This window comes from Hordeum vulgare, chromosome 7H, assembly GCF_904849725.1.
Source record: "Hordeum vulgare subsp. vulgare chromosome 7H, MorexV3_pseudomolecules_assembly, whole genome shotgun sequence".
Lineage (NCBI taxonomy): Eukaryota > Viridiplantae > Streptophyta > Magnoliopsida > Poales > Poaceae > Hordeum > Hordeum vulgare.
The window spans coordinates 477,984,691-478,011,418 of record NC_058524.1 but is presented as its reverse complement, the minus strand read 5'-3'; the positions used below and the strand labels follow the sequence as shown (position 1 = coordinate 478,011,418).

General features: G+C 44.3%; 2 protein-coding genes across 3 annotated transcripts; one reads left to right on the top strand and one right to left on the bottom strand.

Annotated features, from left to right (window-relative positions):
- The first annotated feature begins 14,652 nt into the window (after window positions 1–14,652).
- Window positions 14,653–19,744, top strand: LOC123410765 (reticulon-like protein B17). Of its 2 annotated transcripts, none has more exons than XM_045103706.1 (8): window positions 14,653–15,195; window positions 16,593–16,746; window positions 17,749–17,823; window positions 17,916–18,057; window positions 18,154–18,223; window positions 18,303–18,368; window positions 18,442–18,564; window positions 19,335–19,744. In XM_045103706.1, exons 1-8 carry the CDS (start codon window positions 14,676–14,678, stop codon window positions 19,418–19,420), a joined length of 1,236 nt encoding a protein of 411 aa, XP_044959641.1. In that variant the 5' UTR covers window positions 14,653–14,675; the 3' UTR covers window positions 19,421–19,744. The 2 variants fall into 2 exon arrangements, with proteins under 2 accessions (XP_044959641.1, XP_044959640.1); XM_045103705.1 differs by having other exon boundaries at window positions 14,667–15,195; window positions 17,907–18,057.
- A 1,378-nt stretch (window positions 19,745–21,122) lies between these two features.
- LOC123410969 lies at window positions 21,123–22,343 on the bottom strand. The gene is made up of 4 exons (XM_045103886.1): window positions 22,138–22,343; window positions 21,831–22,022; window positions 21,531–21,713; window positions 21,123–21,452 (listed from the first exon to the last, which is right to left on the bottom strand). Exons 1-4 carry the CDS (start codon window positions 22,339–22,341, stop codon window positions 21,393–21,395), a joined length of 639 nt encoding a protein of 212 aa, XP_044959821.1. The 5' UTR covers window positions 22,342–22,343; the 3' UTR covers window positions 21,123–21,392.
- Window positions 22,344–26,728: the final 4,385 nt, after the last annotated feature.

The window sequence follows — 26,728 nt, the reverse complement described above, 5'->3', positions numbered from 1 at the left end:
ATTGGGATCCGACGAATTATGAATTTATGGTCAGATTATTCATTGATCTTTTATGAGTTCTTGAGCCTACCTATTTGAATAATTTTATAGTTATGTACGCTTTTTGATTTAATGTCTTTATTGGTCAATTGACTGAGTAAATCTTAAGAGGGAGTTGCGCATAGTTATGGGTTCAATCTTTGAGTGATCTTATTCTGTGAGACGAGGAGTTGCAAGACATGTATTGTATGCTTGTCATTAAGGATAAAAATGACCGGATTTGATCATATTGATTGGTCTTATTTTGTCTATAGTATGTCATCTTGATTATTGCATTGTTTTATTTGTTATGAACTTAATATTTTGAGATAAATGTTGCATAATGGTCTTGGGATGAAATATAGGAGATCTACTTGAACCGGCAAAATAATTTCCTCCCATAAACCGACGGTTATTTTATCTAAATGGACGGTTTATCGGGAGAAAATTATGCCTACTTGAAAGTGCGTTATATCGACTAGAGGGGGGTGAATAGGAGATTTTTAAAATTTCATCACTGAGAAAATTACTTTTGAGGAAATTCCTCACTGATGAATAACTTGCAGCGGAAACAACAAAGGATCACGGGTGCAAAGTATCACTACAACAGTTTTCAAGGTGAGGATTATGAAAAAACAGTTTGCACAGTACGCCGACACAGAGTAAGCAGGTGAGGATTAACTCGAGTGAAGAATTTGAGGTTGAGGAAATTAAGAGAAAGTCTTCAACAAATTCTTCAAACAGTGACAATGAAAATATTCAACATACAATATTGAGGAATTGAAAGAGTTGAAGAAATAGAACCTGTATCACACTGAAGATAGTGGTTGATGACCCAGTTCCAACTGTTGTGACAATTGTACGTCTGGTTTGGAGCGGCTTGGTATTGAAACCAAAGGACACACAGTCCCGGGACACACGGTCCCTACCGTATTTTCCTTGAGCTAAGGACACACAGTCCTCGCCCAACACTCGTGGTAAGTCTTCAGGGCAGACTTGCAAACCCTCACAAACATGGTCACCTGGCGATCCACAATTGACTTCTGGATTGCTCTAGACCATGACACCAAACCGTCTGGAGGATGCACAATCCTCAAAGGTAAAAGGCTTCAGTTCCACACAGGAACAAATTCTTCAGTGATGCTCAATCACTAGGTTTTGGGTTTGTGGTTTGGTGTTTGGGATATTTCCTCACTGATGATTTACTCTCGAAGACTCGGAGGAATTTGGGTTGCTCTAAATGACAAGTGTTAGTTTCTCGCGGAGCAGCCAACAAGCTAATGGTTGTGGGAACGGCTATTTATAGCCTGGGAGCATCTCGGCATGATTTGACATTAATGCCCTTCAATAATATGACCGTTGGTGTGGATAAGATCGGTGATGTGGCGCGAATTGCGGCAACGGTCGGGACCCTCAACTGTGAGAGTCCTCATGTCTCTCATGTTCCTCACTTGAAGCTTTTGGTAAGATTAGGCTTGGGTTGAGCATCATGAGGAAATTCATTCCAAAGTGTTACCTCGACCCCCTTTAACAGTACGGTGTTCCTATGACTCAACAATGAAGAAAATGAAACAGAAAGAATAAATCTTCACGCTTCAAAGTCTTTGAATCGTTTTTCTTCAGGACGCACCGAATTCCTCATCTTCAATATCTTCATGAGGAATATCAATTTCATCGCAATTTCTTCACGATCAAAGTCTTCAGCAGAAGACCAATTTCTTCAGTCGAAGATATACATTTTTAGGGGTCGATATTCATCGTATATTTCAAACTCCTTAGTGACTTATAGATCCTGTGTACACTCATGAACACATTAGATACTTAACCTATAAGTCTTCAAACCACCAAAATCACTAAGGGGCACTAGATGCACTTACAATCTCCCCCTTTTTGGTGGTTGATACAATTAGGTTAAGTCTTCAATGGGGATAAAAATATGAAGTGTAAATACTCATTTGAGGAATTTGAAATCAATATACAGAGAGACTCCCCGTGAAGATGTGCATATCTTGAGGATTTTACTTTTCACAGCAAATGCACATTGATGATTTATATCATGGAGATCTCCCCCCGAGTCTTGTAAATCATGCATACATATGACATATAATATGAAGAATTTGAGAGTGCATGATGAGAAATGGTATTTGACGAACTTCAGCATGCTTGCATTAATATTTTGAGGAATAAGCATGTGAAGAAAAACATTCAAAAGCGTCACAGTACCATCGGGCTTAAGTTACAACTCATTACATAAAACACTTCAGAAGAACCAAGAGTTTGTAACTTAATAAAGTTCATAAGCCCCAAAATATATCCCGCGTGAAGACTAACTCTCAGATTTCTCCCCCTTTGTCATCAAGTGACGAAAAGGGACAAAACTGAGGACTAACGCCCCTTGAAGACTTTCACTTCTTTGTTGATGAAGAAGACGCGTGAGGATTTTTGGCGACGGGCTTCCTCCTTGGGCCAGTGGCAGTGTCTTCTTGTTCTTCATCAGATTCTGCAGTGCGGAAAGAAGAAAAGGAGTTGTCCTCAAGGTATGGAACTGGAATTGGCTTGAATTTCCTCTTGGGAGGCCACGATCAGTCGAAGTCCTGAGTAAACTCCAATTCATCAAGTTCTTCTTGAGTCTTCAGATGAGCTAGAGTGGCCAGGTGTGACCAAAAACCTCATGAAGATAGTAGTGATTTTTCTTCACTGCATTCTAGGTCTCGTTGAGGGTTTTCATAATGGCACTGAATTGACGTTTTACTGATTTGTGATTGCGATCGACCTTCTGATGAAGACTGAGGAGTAGTTCTCAGTTAGTCATCACCCTTGGGGCAACAGGGCTAGGCGGCTCCTGAGTTTCAGTGTCATCCCATGAAGAATATGCATCTGGTTCACGAAACTGGCCATCAAGGGGCCGACTTCCTTCATCGATGACAGATTTTCCTTTTCCTTCAACACGCTCAAAAGTCTTCTTGTTGACCCTGATAGGAGGCATATATCCAATGTGATTGTTGAAATCAGCATGATAGTTGATGCCTGACCTGTGTCTGATGAATCTCATGATCCATGGAGTGTAAATCTTCAGGTCGAAGGGTGACATAGCATTGTCAGCCAGAGTCCTCAGGAAGAAGTCGTGAAGGTTTATGGGGATGCCATGAATGATGTTGAAGAGGATATTCTTCATGATGCCTACAACATCTTCTTCATCATCATGGCCCTTGATTGGAGCGATGACACTGCACAGAATCCTGTAGACAGTCCTGGGTTCATACTTCAAGTCTTGAACCAGAAGAGTCATTCTTGGTGGTTGACCCTTGGCCAAAGGCTTCATGAGGACTTCATCAGTTTGTTGGGAAACTCCCGTTCATCATACATCATCACAACATGTTCTGTGGGAATTGAAACCGGAAGCACTCGCAGCAGCTCAATAGCAGGGGCTTTGTAATGTGTGTGCTGAGTCATCCAGTCCAGCACCCAAGTGTTGATATCCTTCGGGTCTCCAGAGATGTGCAAAGTAGCATAAAACAGAAGAATGATATCAATGTCCCAATCATAGATATCAGTGCAGAGTGGCAGCAGTCCGGCTTCATGAAGAACGTTGAGGACTGGGGCGAAGCAAGGAATTTCTTCCAACTCAACATGAGGAATACGCCTGTGCTGAAATATTTTGTTTCTTCCACAGAGCACAGAGGCATAGTAGTTGAGCTGAGTCCTTGTCCAAAACTTCATGTGCCTGATGCGAAGCTTGTCATATGGATTGTCGCCAATGAAATACATCCGTTCTTCATAGAATGCTTCCTTCTGAAACTTTGGCCTCTTTGAGAAAGGTTGATTTTGCATAGGCTGAAGATTATGCTGCTTCTCTTGAGGAGATACTATCATTGCAGTCTCAGTGTTGACCACCACAATAGCAGTTTCAGTATTGGGTGCAGGAGCATTTTCTTCATCCTGTACCTCAGGTTGAGGATTTTCTTCGGCATGAACCTCAGCTTGAGGATTTGCTTCAGGTTGAGGGTTTTCCTCAGGCTGAGGATTTTCTTCTGGGTTTTCCTCAGCTTGAGGAATTTGCTTGGAGGAGGAGGCAAAATCTTCAGCTATTGCGGTTGATCCTTGTGCAGGTTCATCAAGCGTCTTGATAGGAATGAAGGACTGAGGAATATCATCAATTTGAATTTCCTCATCCATGATTTCGTCAGAATCAACATCTTTCATTTCCTCATCAATCGGAATCTCCTCATCTTCTTCAGGAATGACATGTTCAATTCCGAAGGCGATCATAGTGTATGGTGTAGCTATCTTCGGAGGCACAACATCCAGTGGAGCAGCTTCATCAAGTGTTTTGAGGCCCTTGGCCTCTGATGATTCTGGGGTTAAAAAAGCTTTTCTTTTCTTCGCTTCTTTCTCAGCAGCCTTGGTTTCTTCACGTCTGATGCAGACGGAACCATTTTCTTCACCGTTGAGGATTGAGGTGAAGGTATCTTCTCTTCAGGAGCTGGTGCAGTATCAGTCCTGGCAGTTTCCTCGGTTGGAGCACATTCATCAGCTGGCACAGATTCATCAGCTGGAATGTCCTTAGGTATTTCCTCAATTACTGGTTCATCAACACGGCTTTCTTGAGGCATTTACTCAGCCAGAGGTTCTTCTTCTTCATCTTCCTCAGTGAGCTGAATAGAATAGCTCGGCTCAGGTTGCTTTGGTTTTGCTGGAGGAGCAGCCTTCTTGTTATATTCATCAACTCCATTAGTTGCGAGCTTGATGAAATTGGACTTGAGACTTTGACGATCAGATAGTTTGGTATACTTGTCGGTCAAAGTCTTCAGTTCAGCCTGGGTTGACACAAGATCATTAGGCGATAGGTTGAGGAGATTCTGCCTGAGGAATTTCTCCTTCTTCAGCTTTGCAGCCTTTGCTTGCTTGGCTTGCGTCTCTTTCCATTTGGCCTCATTGATGAATGTGGCCACCATATGGCTGATACCTGGGGGAAGCTTCAAGTCATCAATGGGTGTGTTTGGATCATCATACCACACATTGATGTAGTCCAGCAGGATCTTTGGGTCCATGGCAAGAGGAATAGCGCTGCCTGAGGCTTGTGCGACGCATTCCTGCTTGTTTCTGATGATGACTTGAAGAGTTTCATCATCAAATTCATCACTTCCTTCTAATGTAGAAGGGACTCTGATGACTTTGCTTGGGTTGGGTCTGATGCCTCTTCCAGCAGTCATTTTAGTCTTCAATGGTGTTGGTGAAGACTTTGTCTCTGAGCTCGTGGCAGAAGGTATAGAGGAGCTGGAGTGAGGAGGTTGTTGCTTGACAATCTACTTGTGTTCAGGCTTTGAAGCCTGTGTAGCTATTGAGGGTTTTGGTGCAGGCACAACCTTCTGAAGCAATTGCTCTTTAGGCTTTGAAGCCTTTGGTTTCTGTGCCACAATCTTCACTTGAGGAATAGTTGTACCAGAAGCTTCAGCAGCAGAAGAAGTAGCTGCAGTGGCAGCAGCAGATTCCTCATTGAATTTCCTCACTGCAGCTTCTACTTTCTTCTGAAGCTTAGACAAGTGTTTGTCTTTTTCCTCAGGATAATCATCAATAGTTTTGATGCTTGAAGGATGTGCTACCTGATGATCACCGAGAGGAGGCCTTTTGCCAGGTGGCTTGATGGCGAATTTCTTTGCATAGTTTGGAGTGACGAAGCGATATTCCTTCCACACCTTAGCACATCTGCGTTCTATCTTTTGAAGCCCGATTTTCCTTTTCGCCATAGGTTCTTGCTCATCTGGCGTACAACAGTCAAGGTATATATCCTCAGGGATATCAATTGCAATGTTCTGTTAAAGTTTCTTGCCACCCTTTTGCTTTCTGTCATCTTCCATTTTCTTCAGCCGAGGCTTTTGCTGAGGAATTTGCACTCTTGAGGATTCTGATGACATTGGCAAAGTTTCTTCGAGGAATGCTGCAAATGAGTTAAGTTGATGAGAACCTAGAGATTCATCAGCTGACATTTTGTACTCGTGAACAGAGTATAGGTGCGAGGAATTTGGAGAGGTCATATGCATTCTCAGATTTGAAGAAATTGAAATTTTTAAAAGTTGAGGAATTTGATGAGTGGGTTGAGGAATTTGTCTAAGCACTCTGATCTTGGGTTCCAAAGTTGTGCAGATTCGAAAATTTGCACAATTGAGGAATCATGTGAAGAATTTTAGTGGCTTACTGAAATTCATCAAGTGTTTGAGGAATAGAGTGTGCGAAGCTGATAGACACCAAGGAAAAACATATTTCTCGAATCAAAGGTAAAATAGTAGATCGAAAGGGACAGTAAAAATTGGATTTTATTTACCCTATATGGCAAGCACGAAGAACAGAGGCAGCAACAGTAGATGCTCCTCGGTTTGAGTCCGCTGCGCCCTAACTTGGTAGCAGAAGATGGCTACGACGGCGGCAGATGAAGATGTTCCACTTTCGGCGTGAGCTCGGCGACAATGGGGTCGAGGCAGTGAAGCTGTTCCTCGCCGCCGACGAGATTTCTAGCGGTGGCGCTAGGTTTTGCTTGTGGTGGAGAGAAGGTCGAGAGAGAACGAAGAGTTTGGACAGAAGGGGTAAGGGCGTATTTATAGCTCAGGTGAAAACTGTCCGACCGATACTTTCGGACCGAACTGCCCTTGCCCATTCGTCTCCGCATGACACGTGTAGCCAGAGGTTAAAGCGGTGGAGATCGTGCTTATCTGATCGTGGGAAGTGGGGTTCAGTTACTGTGTAACAATATAAAAACCATTTTTGAAGATTTGAGGATTTCGTTGCAAAATCATCAGCTGACAAGGACACAGTGAGGATTTTTAAAAAAGTTTCAAGTAGAACGCATATGAAGAATTGAATAGATTGGGTGAGTATAGCATAGAGGGGAGTAGGGTCCGATCACATTCACTTAGATGAAATATCAAATTGAAGAAATAGTTATAAGTGAATGTTGTTGAGGACTTTGAAATCAGAGTCTATATATATATATATATATATTGGCAAATGAAAATCATCAAGTGTTTTGAAGATTCTGAAGATGTTGAAAAACTTGAGGATTTTGTGACAAAGCGTCAGGTTTATGAATTTCAACTTTGAAGAAAAACAACTTTGAAGAAAAACAAGTTGAGGAATTTCAAAGTTGGGTGGTGGCGTGACCCACCGTATAAGAATGATGATTTCAGGCGCCGCGTACAATTGTCGTAGGGCCCTGAGAACCAAATTCTTCATTAATTTCCTCACACTAAGAGTGATATTCTTCATTGGTTGAAGAAAATCAATTCTTCGTGTGTTGCACATCTAAGTCATCAATTTTGCATAAGTGTTAGGATGTGTGCATGTTTTTACAAAACATTTGAAGATTCTAAGATATTTAGCTCACACCGTAACTTGCAAAACCTTTTCTCATCCAAGGGCTTAGTGAAGATATCAACTAGTTGATCGTCAGTCTTCACATGGTCGATGATGATATTGCCCTTGAGGACATGGTCCCGAAGAAAATGATGACGAATCTGGACGTGCTTAGTCTTCGAGTGTTGTACTGGGTTGTATGCAATCTTGATTGCACTCTCATTGTCGCAATAGAGAGGCCCATTCTTCATGTTGATGTCGTAGTCCTTGAGGGTTTGCGTCATCCATAGCAATTGAGCATAGCATGATCCAGCAGCAATGAACTCAGCTTCGGGAGTAGAGAGAGAAACGCAGTTCTGCTTCTTTGAGGACCAGCAGACTAATGATCTTCCGAGGAAATGACAAGTGCTAGAAGTTGACTTGCGATCCACATGGTCACCAGCATAGTCAGAATCAGAATATCCCACAAGATGAAGATTTGAGCCCTTGGGGTACCATAATCCTAGTGTTGGTGTGTGAGCTAAGTATCGAAGAATATGCTTCATAGCCTTATGGTGTGATTCCTTCGGTTTTGCTTGAAAACGTGCACACATGCAAACACTAAGCATTATGTCTAGCATAGATGCACATAAATACAGTAAAGAGCCAATCATTGAGCGATATACCTGCTGATCGATTTTTTTACCATTTTTGTCAGTGCAGAGGTGGCCGTTGGTAGGCATGGGAGTCCTGGCGCCTTTGCATTCATGCATGTCAAATTTCCTCAGAACATTCTTTAGGCATTTCTCCTTTGATATGAAGATTTCATTGCGTTGTTGACGAATTTGAAGACCTAAGAAGAATTTCAGCTCCCCCATCATAGACATCTGATATTCTTCACTCATCATGTAAGCAAATTCATCACTGTAACGTTTGACAGTACAGCCAAATATGATGTCATCGACATATATTTGGCACATAAATAGTTCATTGTCATAGGATTTTGTGAAAAGAGTTGGATCGAGTGAACCAGGTTTGAAGCCTTTCTTCATGAGGAATTCCTTCAATGTATCGTACCACGCCCGAGGGGCTTGCTTGAGGCCACAAAGAGCCTTTTTGAGTCTGAAGACTTTGTCTGGATTCTTCGGATCCTCAAAACCTGGGGGTGAGCAACATATACTTCTTCCTCAAGCTTACCATTGAGGAATGCACTTTTCACATCCATTTGATATAAGGTAATGTTATGATGATTAGCATAAGCAAGTAGTATTCGAATAGCTTCAAGTCTAGCAACAGGTGCAAAAGTTTCATCGAAATCAATTCCTTCAACCAGTGTGTAGCCTTGGGCTACAAGTCGTGCCTTATTCCTCACCACTTGAACATCCTCATATTGCTTGTTTCGGAAAATCCACTTGGTACCGATTTATATTGTGCTTGCAAGGATCAGGTCATTTGATGATCTCCCACACGTCATTTAACTTGAATTGAAGAAGTTCATCTTGCATGGCTTGAATCCACTCAGATTCCATGAAAACCTCAGCAACTTTTGAAGGTTCTGTGATAGACATAAAAGAAGAATGCCCACAAAAGTTAACTAAGTGTGAAGCTTTTGAGCGAGTGAGAGGACCTGGCGCGTTGATGTCATCTAGGATTTTGTCAAGTTCTACTTCATTTGCAATCCTCGGATGAGCTGGTTGAGGATTTCGTCTAGGCTGAGGAATTTGTTCTGGAGCAATTTCCTCAGGAGCATCTTCTTGATTTTCATCAGTATTGGGAGTGATTTCTTCAGCAATTTCCTCAGTAGGAACAATTTCTTTAGTAGCTTTGAGATTTATTGCTTCCTGAGGAGACAACTTATCTGGATCAGGAGACAATTGCTCTCTTTGCGAGCCATTAGTTTCATCGAACCGCACATCTACAGTTTCAACAACCTTGTTGTGTTAGGTGTTGAAGACTCTGTAGGTGTGCGAGTCCTTTCCGTAACCGAGCATAAAACCCTCATGTGCCTTAGGTGCAAACTTTGAGCTATGGTGAGGATCTCTAATCCAGCATTTTGCACCGAAGATTTTGAAATAACTTACATTGGGTTTCTTGTCAGTGAGGAGTTCATATGAGGTTTTCTTGAGGAATTTGTGAAGATATACCCTGTTGATGATATGGCAAGCAATGTTGATTGCTTCAGGCCAGAAACGACGAGGAGTCTGATATTCTTCAAGCATGGTCCGTGCCATTTCAACCAAAGTCTTGTTCTTTCTTTCGACGATGCCATTCTACTGAGGAGTATAAGGAGCAGACAATTCGTGAGTAATACCAAGTTCATCAAGACTAGTGTTTTTGAATTCTGTTCCATTATTACTCCTGATGTGTTTGATCTTGACGCCAAAGTTCGTCGAGGCCCTTGAGGAAAATCGTTTGAAGACTTCTTGCACTTCAGTTTTATACAGAATGATGTGCACCCAAGTATATCTAGAGTAATCATCAACTATAACAAAGCCGTATAGAGATGCTGAATTTGTTAGAGTGGCATAATGAGTAGGTCCAAATAGATCCATGTGAAGCAATTCAAATGGACGAGTAGTGATCATGATAGTCTTTGAGGGGTGTTTGGTCTGGTCATTTTTCCAGACTCACAAGCACCACAGAGGTGGTCCTTGAGGAATTTGACTGATTCGATGCCAATGACATGCTTCTTCTTCGCTAGCGTGTGCAAATTCCTCATGCCTGCATGACCAAGTCTTCGATGCCATAGCCACCCTTCTGAGTTTTTTACTAGTAAGCATGTGGCTGGTTGAGGACCTGTAGAAAAATCAACAATGTACAAATCCCCTCTTCTAACACCTTTGAAGACTTTGGATCTGTCAGATTCCATGATGACAACACATCTATATTTTCCAAAGATAACAACCATATCAAGATCACAAAGCATTGAGACTAACATGAGGTTAAACCCAAGGGATTCAACAAGCATCACTTTGTCCATGTGCCTGTCCTTGGAAATAGCCACTTTGCCAAGTCCCAATACCTTGCTTTTACCTTTGTCAGCATAAGTGATTTTCTTCAGGGGTGATGGAGTCAGTGGCATATTCATCAGCAAGCTTTTGTCACCAGTCATGTGGTGTGTGCAGCCACTATCAATAACCCACTCAGTACTCTTGGGTCTGTCATCCTGTAGATGAATTAGTACAGCTTACCATCTCATATGCTTCAGACTTGAAGAATATGATATCAATTTCATCAGATAGGAATTTCATCATAAACAGTAATTTTGAGGACGTGTGAAATGTTTTCATTTCATCAATGTTAGCTTGCGTCCTATCAAGCATTTTCCTCAGGTCTCCAACAAATTCTTCACATGATGATTTTCATCTGAAGACCTGTCCTGCAGAAGTGATTAGTTCAATTTCTTCACCACCCACATCTGAAGGGGTGATAAAGAGTTCATCATCCTGCGAGCACCATATGATAAAGGGGGAATTGAAGCTAATGCACTTCTCTTCACAGTAGGGGGGATAGAGTACTCAAATGAATAGGCAGAGAAGTTCTTTGAAGATTTATGAGCATAATGATTTGAGGAGTAATACTCATATTCATCTCCCTTGTAATTTCCCTGCATATTAGAAGCATTAGCATGGGTACGAGCATAGTTTTGACCAGTTGAGGATTTTGATGCTCTTGAAGACTTTGGTCCACCTGAGGAATTAGATCTGGGGTTCAAATTCTTCACAGGTGGTGTCATGAGGACATTCACCTGAAGATTTTCAAGACAACTTTTGGGGACCCAGATTTTCCTCAGGGGTGGTCCATTCCTGCAGTTAGTTCCAACATATCGAGCAAATACTTCATCAAATTGGTTTTTGAACAGTTTATAGTTGGAGTCAAATGACTCATCTAAGGAATAGGATAATTCACATGCAAAGCCTGTTAGATTGGATGGATCAACAGGAGGCCCTTTAGCAGCAACCCATGAGGTTTTGGGGTACTGCTCAGGTTTCCAGTATGATCCATCAGCATTAAATTTCCTCTCAAAGGCAATTCCTTCTTTCCTCGGGTTCCTATTCAAAATCTGCTTTTTGAGCACATCGCAAAGGGTTGGTGCCCTTTGAGACTTTTGTACATGGTTGTCACATACAATTCCCTCAGCCCTGCATTTTCGTCAGTGACATTTTTGGTTTCCTCAAGTGAGGAATTTGATACCACATGAGCAGTTGAATTTGTAACAGTAGAAGCATTTGATGATTATGATGAAGAATTGGCAGTTTCTCGTTCGATGCATTTAAGACATGGATGAATGAATTCAACGTGAGCAGCACTGATCTGTTGAGCGAGTAATGAATCATTTTCAATACGAAGATCATCATGAGACGTCCTCAGCTTCTCAAGATCAAGTTTCCTTTGAAGGAATTCATAGGAAAGTTTCTCATGATCAGTGAGGAGTGTGCCATGACGATCTTGGAGATTATCAAATCTGGACTGAAGACTTTTCATATCTTAAGTGAGGATTTGGGTAAGATTCATTTCATCATTCAACATGTCATCACTTCTGTCTAGTAGTTTCTTAAAGCTTTTCAAGGGCAGTTTGTTGTTTAGTTGCAATGATAGAAAGTTTACTGTAACTGGGTTTTTTATAATCATCAGGTTCACAGTCACTTGAATCAGATGAGGAAGTATCATTCGGTACCTTTGAACCTTTTGCCATGAAGCAATAGGTTGGAGCGAAGTCATCAGCATAGTCATCGGTGTGGACGGCGTTGTCGTTTTCTTCAAGGTTGAAGATTGACTTGCTGACGAATGTGGTAGCTAGTGCAAGACTAGCCTGTCCAGATTCTAAGTCTTCTTCAAAACCCTCCTCTTCCTCAAATTCCTCAGATTCTGCCTCAGATTCCAGTTCCTTGCCAATAAGTGCCCGAGCCTTTCTGAAACTAGTCTTCTTGTGCGATGAGGACTTTGAGGATGAGGATTTTGAAGATTTCTTCTTTTTCTTCGAGTCATCAGAACTTTCATCCTTGTATTTCTTCTTCTTTGATTCCTTCATCCAACGAGGACAATCAGCAATGTAGTGACCTGATTTCTTGCATTTGTGGTAGGTTCTTTTCTTGTAGTCCTCAGATGAAGATTCTGATTTCCTCATATTTCTTCTTGAAGATTTACCAAACTGGCCACGTTTGTAAACTTCTGGAATTTCCCCACGAGCATTGCAAGCTCATGTCCAAGTTCTTCAGGATCACCAATGCCGCAATCCAAGTCTTCTTCTTCAGATGAGGAAATTGCTTTGGCCTTCAGTGCACGAGGTCTAGAATAGCTTGGTCCATATAGATATCTCTTTTCTTCCTGTTGGAATTCATGAGTATTGAGTCTTTCGAGTATATCAGCAGGATCAAGCATCTTGTAGTCTGGTCTTTCTTGAATCATCAGAACTAAAGTATGAAATGAAAAATCCAAAGATCTTAGCAGTTTCTTCACAACTTCATGGTCAGTAATGTCTCGAGCTCCCAGTGCTTGCAGTTCATTTGATATGTCAGTGAGGCGATCAAAGGTATCTTGGCAGCTTTCGTTGTCAAGCCTTTTGAAGCGATTGAAGAGATTGCGAAGAACATCAACACGAGAGTCACGCTGAGTTGATACTCCTTCATTGACTTTGGACAGCCTTTTCCAGATTAGTTTTGTTGAGCCCAAAGCACTCACTCTGCCATATTGACCTTTGCTCAGATGGCCACAAATGATATTCTTCGCTTGAGAATCAAGTTGCTTGAATTTCTTCACATCAATGGCAGAGACAGTAGCAGTGATGAGGGGAACACCATGTTCCACAATATACCAGAGATCATTGTCAATAGCTTGTAGATGCATCTGCATCTTGGTCTTCCAAAAGGGAAATTCCTTTCCTTCAAAAGTAGGACATCCTGCAGTAACCTTGATCATGCCTGCACTCGACATAACTAAAATTCCAGGTGGTTAAACCAAAATCACACAGAAGAAGGGAGTACCTTGCTCTGATATCAATTGAAAGTGCGTTATATCGACTAGAGGGGGGTGAATAGGAGATTTTTAGAATTTCATCACTCAGGAAATTCCTTTTGAGGAAATTCCTCACTGATGAATAACTTGCAGCGGAAACAACAAAGGATCAGGGTTGCAAAGTACCACTACAACAGTTTTCATGGTGAGATTATGAAAAACAGTTTGCACAGTACGCCGGCACAGAGTAAGCAGGCGAGGATTAACTCGAGTGAAGAATTTGAGGTTGAGAAAATTCAGAGAAAGTCTTCAGCAAATTCTTCAAACAGTGACAATGAAAATCTTCAACATACAATATTGAGGAATTGAAAGAGTTGAAGAAATAGAACCCGTATCACAGTGAAGACAGTGGTTGATGACCCAGTTCCAACTGCTGTACAGTTGTACGTCTGGTTTGGAGCGGCTTGGTATTGAAACCAAAGGACACACAGTCCCGGGACACACAGTCCCTACCGTATTCTCCTTGAGCTAAGGACACACAGTCCTCGTCCAGCACTCGTGGTAAGTCTTCAGGGCAGACTTCCAAACCCTCACAAACTTGGTCACCCGAGGATCCACAATTGACTGCTGGATTGCTCTAGACCATGACGCCTAACTGATGATTTACTCTAGATCACTAGGTTTTGGGTTTGTGGTTTGGTGTTTGGGGGTATTTCTTCACTGATGATTTACTCTTGAAGACTCTGAGGAATTTGGGTTGCTCTAAATGACAAGTGTCAGTTTCTCGCGGAGTAGCCAACCATCTAATGGTTGTGGGGGCGACTATTTATAGCCTGGGAGCATCCCGACATGATTTGACATTAATGCCCTTAAATAATATGACCGTTCGTGTGGATAAGATCGGTGATGTGGCGCGAATTGCGGCAACGGTCGGGACCCTCAACTGTGAGAGTCCTCATGTCTCTCATATTCTTCACTTGAGGCTTTTGGTAAGATTAGGCTTGGGTTGAGCATCATGAGGAAATTCATTCTGAAGTGTTACCTCGACCCCCTTTAACAGTATGATGTTCCTATGACTCAAGAGTGAAGAAATTGAAACAGAAAAAATAAATCTTCACGCTTCAAAGTCTTTGAATCGTTTTTCTTCAGGACGCACCGAATTCCTCATCTTCAATATCTTCATGAGGAATATCAATTTCATCGAAATTTTTCGCGATCAAAGTCTTCAGCAGAAGACCAATTTCTTTAACCGAAGATATACATTTTTAAGGATCGATATTCATCGTATATTTCAAATTCCTCAACGACTTATACTCCTGGTGGACATCGCCAAAACCCCAGCCAGCCTGCCAACGCGTCCCCGGGAAGCAAATCAAATGGAGATCGAAATAGAGCCCGACTCCCCGAGACGTCTTACCCCTGCCCCGATGCCGCGCTCCGGCGACATCGCGGTCGCCGACGGGACCGCGACTCTCTCTCCGCCACCGTCGCGGCCACAGGGCCGCGCGTCGCCGTCACCGCCCCTCTCTCCTCGGGACGACGTGCTGCCCCTGTCCCCTCCCCGCGACAGCCCCGCCCGGCGTCGCGGCCGCTCTAAGCCTCTTCGCACCACGGTCGTCGACCAAGGCGCGGGTGCCGTCGGGTCTCCGCGGAGGAAGCGCCGCGGGGCGGGGGAGCCGCGCGCGGCCGCGTCGCCCGGGAAGAACGTGAGGCGAGCGCGGCGGCGGCTGGACAGCGATGGCGGCAGGGAGTTGACGGCGAACGAGGCGGCCGATGAGGAAGCGGCGGGTAAGACCCAGAGAAGAAAGACCGCAGCGCAGCCTCGGGCAGCCGTGAAGGAGAAGAAGGGTTCCAGCTTGGCTTTGGTGCCTTACCCTCCCATCAATCCAACCCGAGGTAACTGAGCAACCGCTAAACGCCTCGTACATTAATTGCCATTTTAGGGTTCGTAGAATGCAGGGCACAATCCTGTAGTTTTTGGTTGATGTAGGAAATGTTGCTTCATTTTATCTCTGTTATGCGATATTCTTCTTGGTGTTGCAAATTGCAATTCTATTCATGCACAAGTAACAGTATGGAAACTGCAAACTGTTGCGCAGACATAGGGGATATCTGCTTGTGGATTTCTAACTGTACAAGTTACGTCCATGTATGTACTCTTGGGTTTTACAAGTTTGTGGTTGTAGAAAGTGCTGTCACCTCCTTTCTGTAGGTATTGGTCCATGTAAATTATGCTAAATTTCTATTATTTCGGCATTGATTTGTGACATTGTTATTGATAGTGTCAAAATGATTCTGGCGCTGTATCCAAGTTCTAGCTAAGAACGAGTGTTTTCAATTTTTTATTGTGATGTTAGTAAAGGCTGCTGCCTCGTTTCACCATTAATCTATATATGAATGGTGGTACAGTAGGGTGGTGAACATGATTTATTCTCACTTGCTAGCTACAACCTACAACACTGTGAAGCGTATACAACACATGAGATTGAATCAAACGGATCATGGCACTGTCCAAAGGTGTATGGTGTATGGTGTATGGTACATGACCGTAGAGCACATGCTAGTCCATGTTGCATGCTGTATGCTCACTGTATGGACCAATGAGGTGGATTTTGCTCCATTGAGTGGCGGAGGGTCTGGTATTAGCAAACCCAAAAAGTCTATGGGGACTGACTGTCTTTGTTGTGGATAGTTCACAACCAGGAAAAGCTGGGAGCTCCAGATTTGCTGTAATTTCACCAACCTGACACCAAAATGGCAGAAATTTAGCTAACGGTCCTAAAAAACGTGTTAAACATTTGTGTGTATTTATATCGGCCTAAACTATAGATTTAGCACATCATGATGGATAATTGGATAGACTGCCATTACCTTGTCAACATGATTCTATAAGCCCGTAGTTGTTTCTATTCGAGAATTGTTTGTGATACAACTAACCTGGATTGGGTTGTTTGTTTGGACAGGGTAATATATATTTTTGATGCATATTCCTAACTAAAATCCACACACTATCTGATTCAAAGTGTCCACAACCATTTCTGCCGACCAATTTTTTGTTTTGCCTATCAATGTATGAGTGAAACTTGTTTATCAGTACCTAGTAGATAAACCATTGTCTTGTTCATACATGTCATTCATAATTTAACAAATTGTTCCAGAAGAGTAGTATTTGTGTACTGTACTGTGCAATTGTTATTATGTGTTGCTATTTGATATGCTTTTCTTGTGGCATGATAGTGTAAATTACGTATGTCTTCCCTTGCTAATGTTGTTAATTCCTATTTGAGTACCAGGTGCAGAAAATGTAGAGCAGTTTGATTGGGAAGGTCTTTGGAAAAGGGTTGTTGACTTGATGATGTGGAAGAATGTTGGGAGATCAGCATTTTGGTTCGGCTCTGGGTCCATGCTTTTCCTCTCTTCTTCCTTGTCAAGAGACGTCAATTTCAGGCACGTGCAACTTCTGCTGTAGTTCATCCATACATTGTTCAGCATATTACACATTGAAAAATTATGTTGGTGGTATCATAATCATACATATATGGAAATTACCACTGCAAATGGACTTGACTGTCCAGTGTCATGTCAATCATCAGAAGTTCTGCAGGATACTGTTGGCATCACAGAACCGTTCATTGGGGGATATAAAATGAGATTCTAGCACTTACCCATATCTCTTCATTGAAACAATAGTTAGTTCGCCACTTAAGGTCAAGATGGGAATTTGTTGGTGAAAAATGGATTTATTCTTGTACTTATGAAGACATTACTTTTCTTATTCGAAAAAACTGAAACGCAATTTGCAACGAAATTTTAGAAGAAATTAGGACAAGGTAAGAGCATAAGATCAACGCTCATACTGTCTTAGTGTCATGAATAAATTTAAGCACCGTCGCATTTGAGAGAAGACGAGAAAATCGTAGCTCTGTGGTCGAGGAATCGGGACACAATTGAGATTATTTTTTGAAGCTCTTATAGTTGTAAAACAGAGAAATATAAAATGAGTGGCACCTTGAAGTCCTGAAACATGCTGCTGCTGCCTGCTGGAATCCTCTGTCCCTCTGTGCACTTTCTTTTCACTCAGTGATGAAGCAGGGGTACCAGTGCCACATATGGCGGCGAGGGCCAGATAAGGGTAAAGGCAGATCATGACAGAGCTTCGGCCCATCTGTTGGCTATGTAGACCGAGAGCAAAGTGAGAAAGAGAGGAGAAATAGGAAAGTAGGAAGGTAAGGATAAGCATGCTATTATCAAGAAATAAATCTCATGCTAATGCCAAAACCGTAACGACAATGTCATTTTCCATTATTTTGGCCTATATGTTGTCCCTAGCGAAATTGTTTTGTTTGCAATGGTATTTTCCTGAACAGTGACAACTATCCAATGGGCATAACCTAATTTTATTGTACATCTTTATAGTTTGCCATTTGAATATTGCCCTTTACTTTGCAGTCCAATCAAGATACTTTGCCATTTTGGTGTTGTGACGTTGGTCTTAGCTTTCTTCAAAGATTCCATCCCTCGGAGGTACAATATAATAATTTTCTCTCATGGGCTAGGGAACAGTGTCAATTTTCCTTGCTATCTGTGAAATCATGTTTATTTCAAAGCTGTAACAGGCAGAACACTGAACAAGTAAAGAGTTTCCAGTTGACTGAGGAAGATGTGCTCCGGATTGGCCGAGCTGTCCTGCCAATTGCTAACTCTCTCATATCTATGTCCCGAGTGATCTTCTCTGGTGATCCATCCATGACTCTGAAAGTAAGCCTTACATTTTGATTCCATGCTCTCTTTTCTTCGGAGAGTACATGCATTTTCTTTGAGCAATTCTGAGGCTTCTGATTCCTTAAATATCAGGTGTTACCCATTCTTCTATTTGGTGCCAAGTACGGCCATCTGTTAACAGTATGGAGGCTTCTAGCAACAGGTATGATTGAATGGCAAAGAGCAGTCAAACATTTCCATGAATTCACCTTTGTATCACCTTGTGTTATGCAATTTTACAGGATTCTTTGGTTGTTTTACCCTCCCAAGACTGTATAGCTGCTACTCAAGTCATATTCATGAAAAAGGTAGGCAGCTTGTACCATTTCTGCTGAAATTACCTTTTAATGGAGCAAGGAGTCATAAGTAGTATTTTGTCAGTTGAAGGTTTGAATGCCCGGATTCTGAATGCATGGAAGTCCTGTCCCCGCAAGAAACTTGTTGCAGCTGCTGCAGTGACGACCTTCTGGAACTTGGTTAGTGTGAAGACACGTGTAATGACTGGTACGTCGCTGATGATTGATTGAACTGAAAGTAGTTTGAAACAACTGGCTAATATGAACTGCTCGATTGGTTCTTATATTGGTGCAAATTAAGGCTGATTGGATGCTGTTAAACAGTACACCTCCTTGTTGATATGCTTCATTTAAACTTACAGCTCATTAAACTGCTAATACTTTCTGAAAAAAGAAAAAAAGCTGTTGGCACAAGTGGTTGCTCACCTTGCCCAGCTGATTTTCTAGAAGAGATGAGACTAAGGTCACCCATCAAGAATCTCACATATAATGAGCAATAATCAGCGTAGCGGGGGTTCGTTTATTTTTGCTGTAGACAATTCACACAGCAACATCAAGTCATTGACTGTCTTTTCTTAAATGACATGTTCTTGGTATTTTGTCAGAAGCTGGCTAAATTAGTCGGATTCTAGTTTCATCATGATGGTGAATTCAGCAAACAAAGCTAGTGAAAAGTTAATAGGAGCTAAAATGTTTGTCTGTGTCCCAACTAAAATCTCATTGCCACTACACTGATGCGTCGTTCTTTCAAGTGGTAACACTATGCTACGTCTGTCTGTTTCAAGGTCGTAACATATATATTCTTGGAGCTTGTTGGCTCATTTGAAGATGCATTTATGTTGGTCCTTAAAACTGAGCACAAGCTCATATGCTCCGAAGTATTGCAGATTTCTATCATTTGTGGTGTGGATTGTATCACAATTTGTTGTTCTCTTCAATACCGTTAAAGTTTTAACTCCGCAGCATTTCTTTGTGCAGCCTTCGTTTCCGCGGTAGCACTGCGCTACCACTATCACTATGGACGAAGTAGCAGGAATTCAGAGGGGGCAATACGACGACAGTAGCAGCAACAAGCAATGGTTCTCGAAGACTGACAATCTGTCTCATGAGCGCGGCAGGTGCGACATATCTGTGGTTTCAAAGCGAAAGCAAAAAAGAAAAATGCTGCAAAACTGCATCCTCATAACTCGGTGGCAGGCGCAATGGCTTGTGATGTATTGGTATTGGTACATCTTGTTGCCAATATGGTACTGTTGAGGAATATTTTCAATCAAAGCATCAGGCGATCTGGTTTGCACGCGTGACTGCTTGGCACCCATATATGTCGAGGGGTCATATATGTTTTTTTAGGGCAAGGGCCCCTAATATTGATGCTGTGTTCATGTCAAGCTCGATCCGTCCTCTGCTGGTGTGTAAGAGTATCTCTAGCAGACCCCGTATAATGTCTTAAACTGTAAAAATAACCATCAAAATACAGGTCTACGTGAAAAAACTACTAGATCAGACCCCGTATCGGGTTGTGACCTATAAATTTTTTTAAGAAGCACCGGAAACATCCCCGTCAAACCCGTGACGACTTGTATACGCGAAACGACTTGTATACGTGAAAGACCGTTGGCGGGAGTCCTCAATCGCCATCGGAACCATCATGACCAGCCGATGCGCTCGTTGGCCGTCCGTTGATTGGCCGCCCGGTTGCTGCGCCCGTTGGCCGTGTCCGTCTAGCTAGCTGAATCTATTCGATTCAAAGTAGCTAGCTAGCTCTAGTTGAATCCATCTGATTCCAACGACGCTAGCTGGCTAGCTCTACTGAATCGATTCGAATGAGCTAGGAGTCCGGCCGCCGCCTGTCTTGCCCTAGCCGCTCGTCCATCGACAGTCAAACTGACACGAGGAAGAAGACCAGAAGAAAATAATGAGCTAAAATTGATATATTTAGAGAATATTCTTTTTTATAGGTTTATTTTGCGAGTCTGACTTTGCTCACACCCGTCAACCCGTAAAATCGTTTTTTCGCGAACTGTAAACGCGTTTTACGGATCGGTGTTATACGCGATCTACTAGAGATGCTCTAAAGCGCCAACTCTTTTTGTGCTTTGAGCATCTCGTTTGAACGACAGTGTGAATATCTGTGAGAAACGTTTTCGTTTGCAGAAATCTTGCATGGCCCATCACTCTTGAGAATTATAATCTGATGGAAGGGCACTATGATCGTTGGCCGTCATCATGCTGAGTAGGTCTTAACTCAAATCTGGTTAATTAAAATTGGGAACTAAAACTCCACTTCAGGTTAAATCTTTATAGTTTCAAATCAGAAAATAAATGTGATCCTTTCATTTTTAGCTCTAACTCATACTCCCTCCGTTCCTAAATACTCCATCCGTCCGGAAATACTTGTCATAGAGATGAATGTATCTAGACTTATTTTAGTTATAGATACATCCATTATATCCATTTCTAGGACAAGTATTTTCGGACGGAGGGTCTTTTTAGGTGTTTCACTAAAAAAATACATATGGATGTATATAGACATACTTTAGAGCGTAGATTCATTCATTTTGATCCGTATATAGTCTTCTAGTAAAATATCTAAAAAGACTTATATTTAGAAACGAAGGGAGTACTACATACCTAAAAGACAATTCTAGTTCGTACAACGTTTTACCAGTTGAAACAAGGAACTTTCAAGCCTTGGTCCCAGTTTATTGCGAGTTCAAGTTGATGGTCAAGATCAGGAAGCAAGGAAACAACTAGCCATCGGGAGCCTTATTGCAAATTTTCGCGTCAATGAAATCAAAATGCAGGATATGTTCCTGTGGTAGTAATACAGACACAAGTTACAGACAGTACAGCGTCACTGAGAACTTCTAAAAAGTTATACACTATATAGAACACTCGGTTGATAAGTGGAAGCCAGTTGGAGAGCCAGACAATTAGGGGCGAACAGAGAAGTACATCCAAGTGGAACAGGTAACGCCTTCAAGGCACACTATTATCCTGATGAAGCTTGAAGATGATTAGCCGCTCCCAGTTTTGCTAGGCGATGCAGTCAAGCCCCAGGCACCCAATCCACAAGCTCCAGACCACCTTCCTCATCTGAAAAAAAGATGGTCAAAAAATGAACCGTTGCAAGGCAAAAGGCTAGAGCAGGGCCGTTTGTAAACACCCACGTACCTTTCGAGGTTTTTGGTACATGAGCGGCCGTGGCACCTTGTAGAGGTCCTCGTCCACGGCCCCGGCAGCAGGCACACGCTTGGTCGCACTGCCAGCAGCCGCCCTCCCTGTCACGCCGCCGTCCAGCTCCCGCAGCAGCTCGCCGCCGTCGCTCTGCTTCTCCCCGACGTCCCTCCTTATCACCTGGCCGAGACCACCCAAAATATTATACCAGGCCGAATCAGTCAACTCAACTCCATCCTAGTAAAAGGTGACGAAATTTGACAAGCCTGGAAACCCAAGCATATCGTGTGTGCGCACCTTGATCTGGGGCGGCTTGCGTGGAGACGGCGAGGCGCCGAAGAGCACGAGGCGGCGCTCGCCGGCGTCGCAGCAGCGGCGGTGGCGCTTGAGCAGCCTGGCCTGCATGGCGAGGTCGAAGTACTGCGTGATGGGCAGGTCGCTGCAGTAGTTCCACACCCCGAACGCCGGGATCTGGCACCCCATCATCCTCTGCTCGGCAGGTACGTAACGCGACACGCTCGCATCAGCACCCAACCCAACGATATAGTACGACTGTACGAGCTAGAAAAGCAAGCCAACGACGACAATGCTTTGCTCGACTCACCTCCATCTCCATGTCCATCGTCCGTGCGTGGGCGAGAAGATCTTTCGATGGATTGATCAGGTCAGGTGTCGTCGTGGCTAAAGGATCGGTGGCGGAGAAAGGTGGTGGCGGGTTCGCAGATTTATACCACCACCGCGGATGGGGGCATTCCGTCGTGGGGTGGCAGCCGGCGCATACGGGCCGCCTAGGGAGAGCGTGTGCCATTCAATTGCTGCACGTAGAAGGACAGGGAGAGCAAAAGGCTGGGCAGCCCGCATGCATGCTGCTTACTGGCTTACTGCACGCACCTGCGTTTGAGTAACACACGGTGCCGTACGTACGTACGCACTGAGATTTTCTCAAGGCGAGCATGCTCGACCGTTAATGGATGACGGTGGGTGTCTTGTGTTAGTTAGCAAGATCCGGCCATGCATGGGCGACACTGACACGCAGGCCCGGACTTGGATGAAGGTTCCACGGAGCCTGATCAACTGTACTCACCCATGGATGGTCGTGGGTCGCCGTTAGGCTGCTCGTCCTTAGCAGCCAGCGGAGAATGAGTGCTGCATTGACGATTCACGCCGGTCGCCGGCAAGTTTTAACTGCTGCGAGCGCGGCTCTGGCTGGCCGGGGAACGCATGCATGCAAGAAAGATTGCGATCTCTGCCGGAGTTACTCTACCCATGACCACCATTTATTAGGTACGGGCGGGGTTGCATGCCTGCCTGCCTACCTGCACACCCACTCACCGGCTCACCGCCGGGGACACTCGCTCCCGTCCACGCTGCAATCAACATCTCAAAGACTATGCTAGGCGTGTAATAATACCCCAATGCCATGGGACCAGCTTGGAGGGTTCTGTAGAACAAGGAGAGCGCTGAAATGCCTACTACTACCAGAGCTCAGAAGATTCAATCCCCAAAGCTTCTTGAATGGTGGGAACCTTCCTAAGGCCTAGTTTGACACGAAGGGATTGGAGAGGTTTTTGAAGGTGGGGATTTTAGAGGATTGGGTGAATCCCTTCCTTCCATCCAATCCCCTCAAAACCCCTTTGAATTCTCATAACTTCTCCATCCACAATTTTTTTTTTTAGAAATTGTGTTTGGTAGGCAGGGTTTGGCATATTGATAAAATAAATTATTGAAAAACAAAACATTCAATTTGGCTGGGCCTCTTAAAGCCTGAATACTATGAAAATAATTTCCGTAGGTTATTCAGTTTTGGATCAGAAATCAGAGCCCTTTTTCTGATTGAACATTATTAAAAAAGAAGCACATTCAGTTTGGCACATGAGACATTATTTCGGCCGGACGTGAATGGTATTCATCGATGGAACAACCAAACCAAACCAATCACCAATTTGTCTCTCGCGATGAGTGAGTTTCCTAGACAGACATACATCATCTCTCTGTTAGCTGCTGCAACGAGCGCCGGATTAGTCCCCCCGAGGCCCCCCACGTCGCCCTCCTCGAGCGAGGCGACCGGGGCGGCTCCCCTCTCCTTCCCCTCCGAGCGAGCCGCCGCCGCCCCTCCCCCTCGCCGCTGCCGCCGACGGGCGTGGCCGGGCGTTGCCCGCGCGGCGCCCCGTAGCCCGGCGGTGGCGGCCCCTTCTTCCCCGTCACTGGATCCCAGCTCGGGCAGGCGGTCCTGGCGGCGGAGCCCCTCGGCCGGCGGCGCTCCGGCGCGGATCTGGACGACGGCAGTGCGGAGGCGCTGCCCCTTGGCGGCGGTGATGGCCCTGGCATGCAGCAGCCGACGGCGCCCGGCTGGCCCAGATCTAGGCCCTAGGGGCCCGATCTGGGTCAGGGCGGGCCTGCTGGGGCCGTGGTGGGTTGTTCTCCGGTGGCTCTGGCGAGCTCCTCGCGACAGGGACGGCGGCTGCTGTGTCGCGACTGCTGCAGCGTGGCGGCGAAGCTTCACGGGCCCGCTATGGGCTCGGTTGGACATTTGGTCTGGTGTGCCTCTGCTGCTATGCCCGGTCTGCTACCGCCTAAGCCGGTGGAGGTTGTTCCCTCCGTCGTGGTTGTGATGCTGCCGATCCTTGTTTACGGGTGTCTTGTTTGGATCCGACCGGCCTCGCTTCGTTGGCCGTGGTGAGACGACGGCGGCTTCCTCGTGACTGTGTTGGTGCATGTTGGTGGGCGGCGGGTGTGGTGGAGCCGTAGGTTGGTCCTGGGTGGCGGGTGCGAGGGGTCGGGAGAAATCCCTGTCGGATCTTGCCGACACCAACGCGGTGATGCCTGCGGGCGCCACCATCCTTCTTGAAGGGCATCGGGTGACCCTCTCACCTCACCACCCTCCGTGTACCGGGAGAAATCCCAGGATTCGTCCAGGCAATAGCGTCGACATCGTCGCATTCCTTCTTGAAGGTGGTGCTTGGTACACGACAACTCGGTGGCTTTGGAGCGTGGTGGTTATCTTCGGTGGGCACAGGGGTCGCGGGGAGTCGTAGCTTTCGTTGATCCGACATTGTTGACATTTTTTCTCTTAATTTTTCTTGTATTTTTTTTGGGCATGCTTGTGCTGTCCGCCCTAACGGTGTTCGGGATGTTGTATCTGATGATTGCTATATCTATATAACGGGACGAAAGCCTATTTCGAGAGTTAGCTGCTGCAACCTGCACCTGCAAGGCAAGGCCGGCCATCACCTCGCCTCGACTCAGAATTGGCATGACCGGCGAGTCACAAACACAACTAGCTGGAATGGATACGCGCTCACGCACGTATTATCAGCCGGCCGGCACCGTCGTACGTGTCACATCTCTATCTACATCATGTACCTACAGCCACCACCAGCCGGCCGACAGCCGTGCGGAGGCCCGTCGTACTTCGGAGGAGGGCGCAGCTCGTGCGTCGTGCGGCGGCGGCGACGGCGGGTATGTGGGGATGACGAGCAAAGGGGGGCGGACGGGACGGGAGACGTGGTGGAGGCTGGTGGCGGTGGCGGTGGCAAAGACCGTGCTCGGGCGTGCTTCCCTGAGCCAGGTGACGAAGATTCAAATTCGCGTGGCTACGAGAGGGTCGAAGGGGATTAGAGGGGATCGGCCCCTACAAACCCCGTGTATAAAATGGGCCGTTGCGTACGCAAACCCTCCAAAGCCCCAACGGCCCATGTCAAACGGAGCCTAAGGCGTTGTTCGGTTACTCCCTGTCTTAGGGGAATTGGAAGGAATTTGACTTGCATGGGATTCAATCCCCTCCAATCCCTGTCAAACCCTCTCCTAATCCCTGTCAACCGAAAGCAGCCTAATAGAAGACGGGGTTTTCTGTCGGAATATTTTACGGTGCATCGCAATATACGAAAGCACATGTATTATATGAGCGATCCAACGGACAACATTAATTGAGCCTTATTAAAGCCCAAGGGCATTTTCAATGTAAAAATTATTAAAATTTAGGATGCCCCAATTAAATCTAGGGATATTATTGTCCTAAAATTTTGAATCAGATTAATTACATTAACATAACACTTTAATTACTAAACGGGATCACCATCGTTCATGGTCATTTGAATTGCATTAGAGCTGTTCCTCACATCCTCTCGAACCCTAGCCTCCGGCGAACACATTGCTGCCCTCGATCACCGCCGATCAGCGCGACGCGCACTCGTCGAGCCACTCCTCCTCTTCTTTCTCCTCCTCCTCCTCCTACTCCTCCCTCGCACGCGATCCCCCTCGCGCTATGGGACGCTAGATCTTCCGAGGAGCCGCCTAATCCCCATTGGAGGCCCCTAAGCCAACGTGAGGCTAGTTCATCGTCATTGTCGTCCATCACGCTGGATCTTTGCAACGACCTCTCAGATGTAAGTGCCGCCGAGATCTGATTAGTACCGATATGGTCTGATTCAATTAGGGTTCATGATATGTAATATATGAGAAAATTGTGGGTATATTTCAATTGAAACAAAGTGTAATTTTAATTGAAACGAAGTGTTTGGGTTATGTGGGTATATTTCAATTGAAAATTGTGGGTATGTTTCAATTGAAACGAAGTGTTTGGGTTATGTGACATGAGAAAGTTGTCAGCAGATTTGGATTCGAGGTAAGTGTAGTTTGGATTTAGTTATGACATTCTTTGGATTTAGATAGAAGATATTCTGTAATGTGAGAAAGTTGTGACAAGATTTCGATTGAAAGGAAGTGTAATTCGGATTTAGTTAGGATATATTTTGGACTTAGTTTGTGGCACAGGATAGTTATCAGCAGATTTGAATTCAAAGAAAGTGTAATTTGGATTTGGGTTATGACATATTTTGGATTTAGTTAGGAGATATTTTTAATTAAGTTTGGAGTTATTTTCGATTTAGTTAGGAGATATTTTTGAATTGAGTTTGAAGATATTTTGAATTTAGTTAGGACATTCGATCTATGAGGGTGGACTTATGAGGGTGTGATTACTGACGACATTTTAAGGATTAGTCACGGCATTTTGGATTTAGTTATGGCATATTTCATACTTAGTTAGAACTTTTCATGGACTAAGATAGGTACATGAATTCGAACTGAAAATAAGTTTCAATTATTTAAGCAGAGTAGTTTATAATTATTTTCTATGCTATCCATTCGTAACGTTGTCTATGTGTTTTCCTTCGCAGCATAACGACATGGACGGC

What these genes read in the sequence shown, in the direction of transcription:
- LOC123410765 (XM_045103705.1), top strand. Translation starts at nt 14,676, where the DNA reads ATGGAGATCGAAATAGAGCCCGACTCCCCGAGACGTCTTACCCCTGCC. An exon ending in ATCCATCCATGACTCTGAAA is followed by an intron (nt 18,058 to 18,153) that starts GTAAGCCTTACA and finishes CTTAAATATCAG; the next exon opens with GTGTTACCCATTCTTCTATT. An exon ending in ATGGAGGCTTCTAGCAACAG is followed by an intron (nt 18,224 to 18,302) that starts GTATGATTGAAT and finishes GCAATTTTACAG; the next exon opens with GATTCTTTGGTTGTTTTACC.
- LOC123410969 (XM_045103886.1), bottom strand. Translation starts at nt 22,341, where the DNA reads ATGGCACACGCTCTCCCTAGGCGGCCCGTATGCGCCGGCTGCCACCCC. An exon ending in CGATGGACATGGAGATGGAG is followed by an intron (nt 22,023 to 22,137) that starts GTGAGTCGAGCA and finishes CCTGCCGAGCAG; the next exon opens with AGGATGATGGGGTGCCAGAT. An exon ending in TGTACCAAAAACCTCGAAAG is followed by an intron (nt 21,453 to 21,530) that starts GTACGTGGGTGT and finishes TCTTTTTTTCAG; the next exon opens with ATGAGGAAGGTGGTCTGGAG.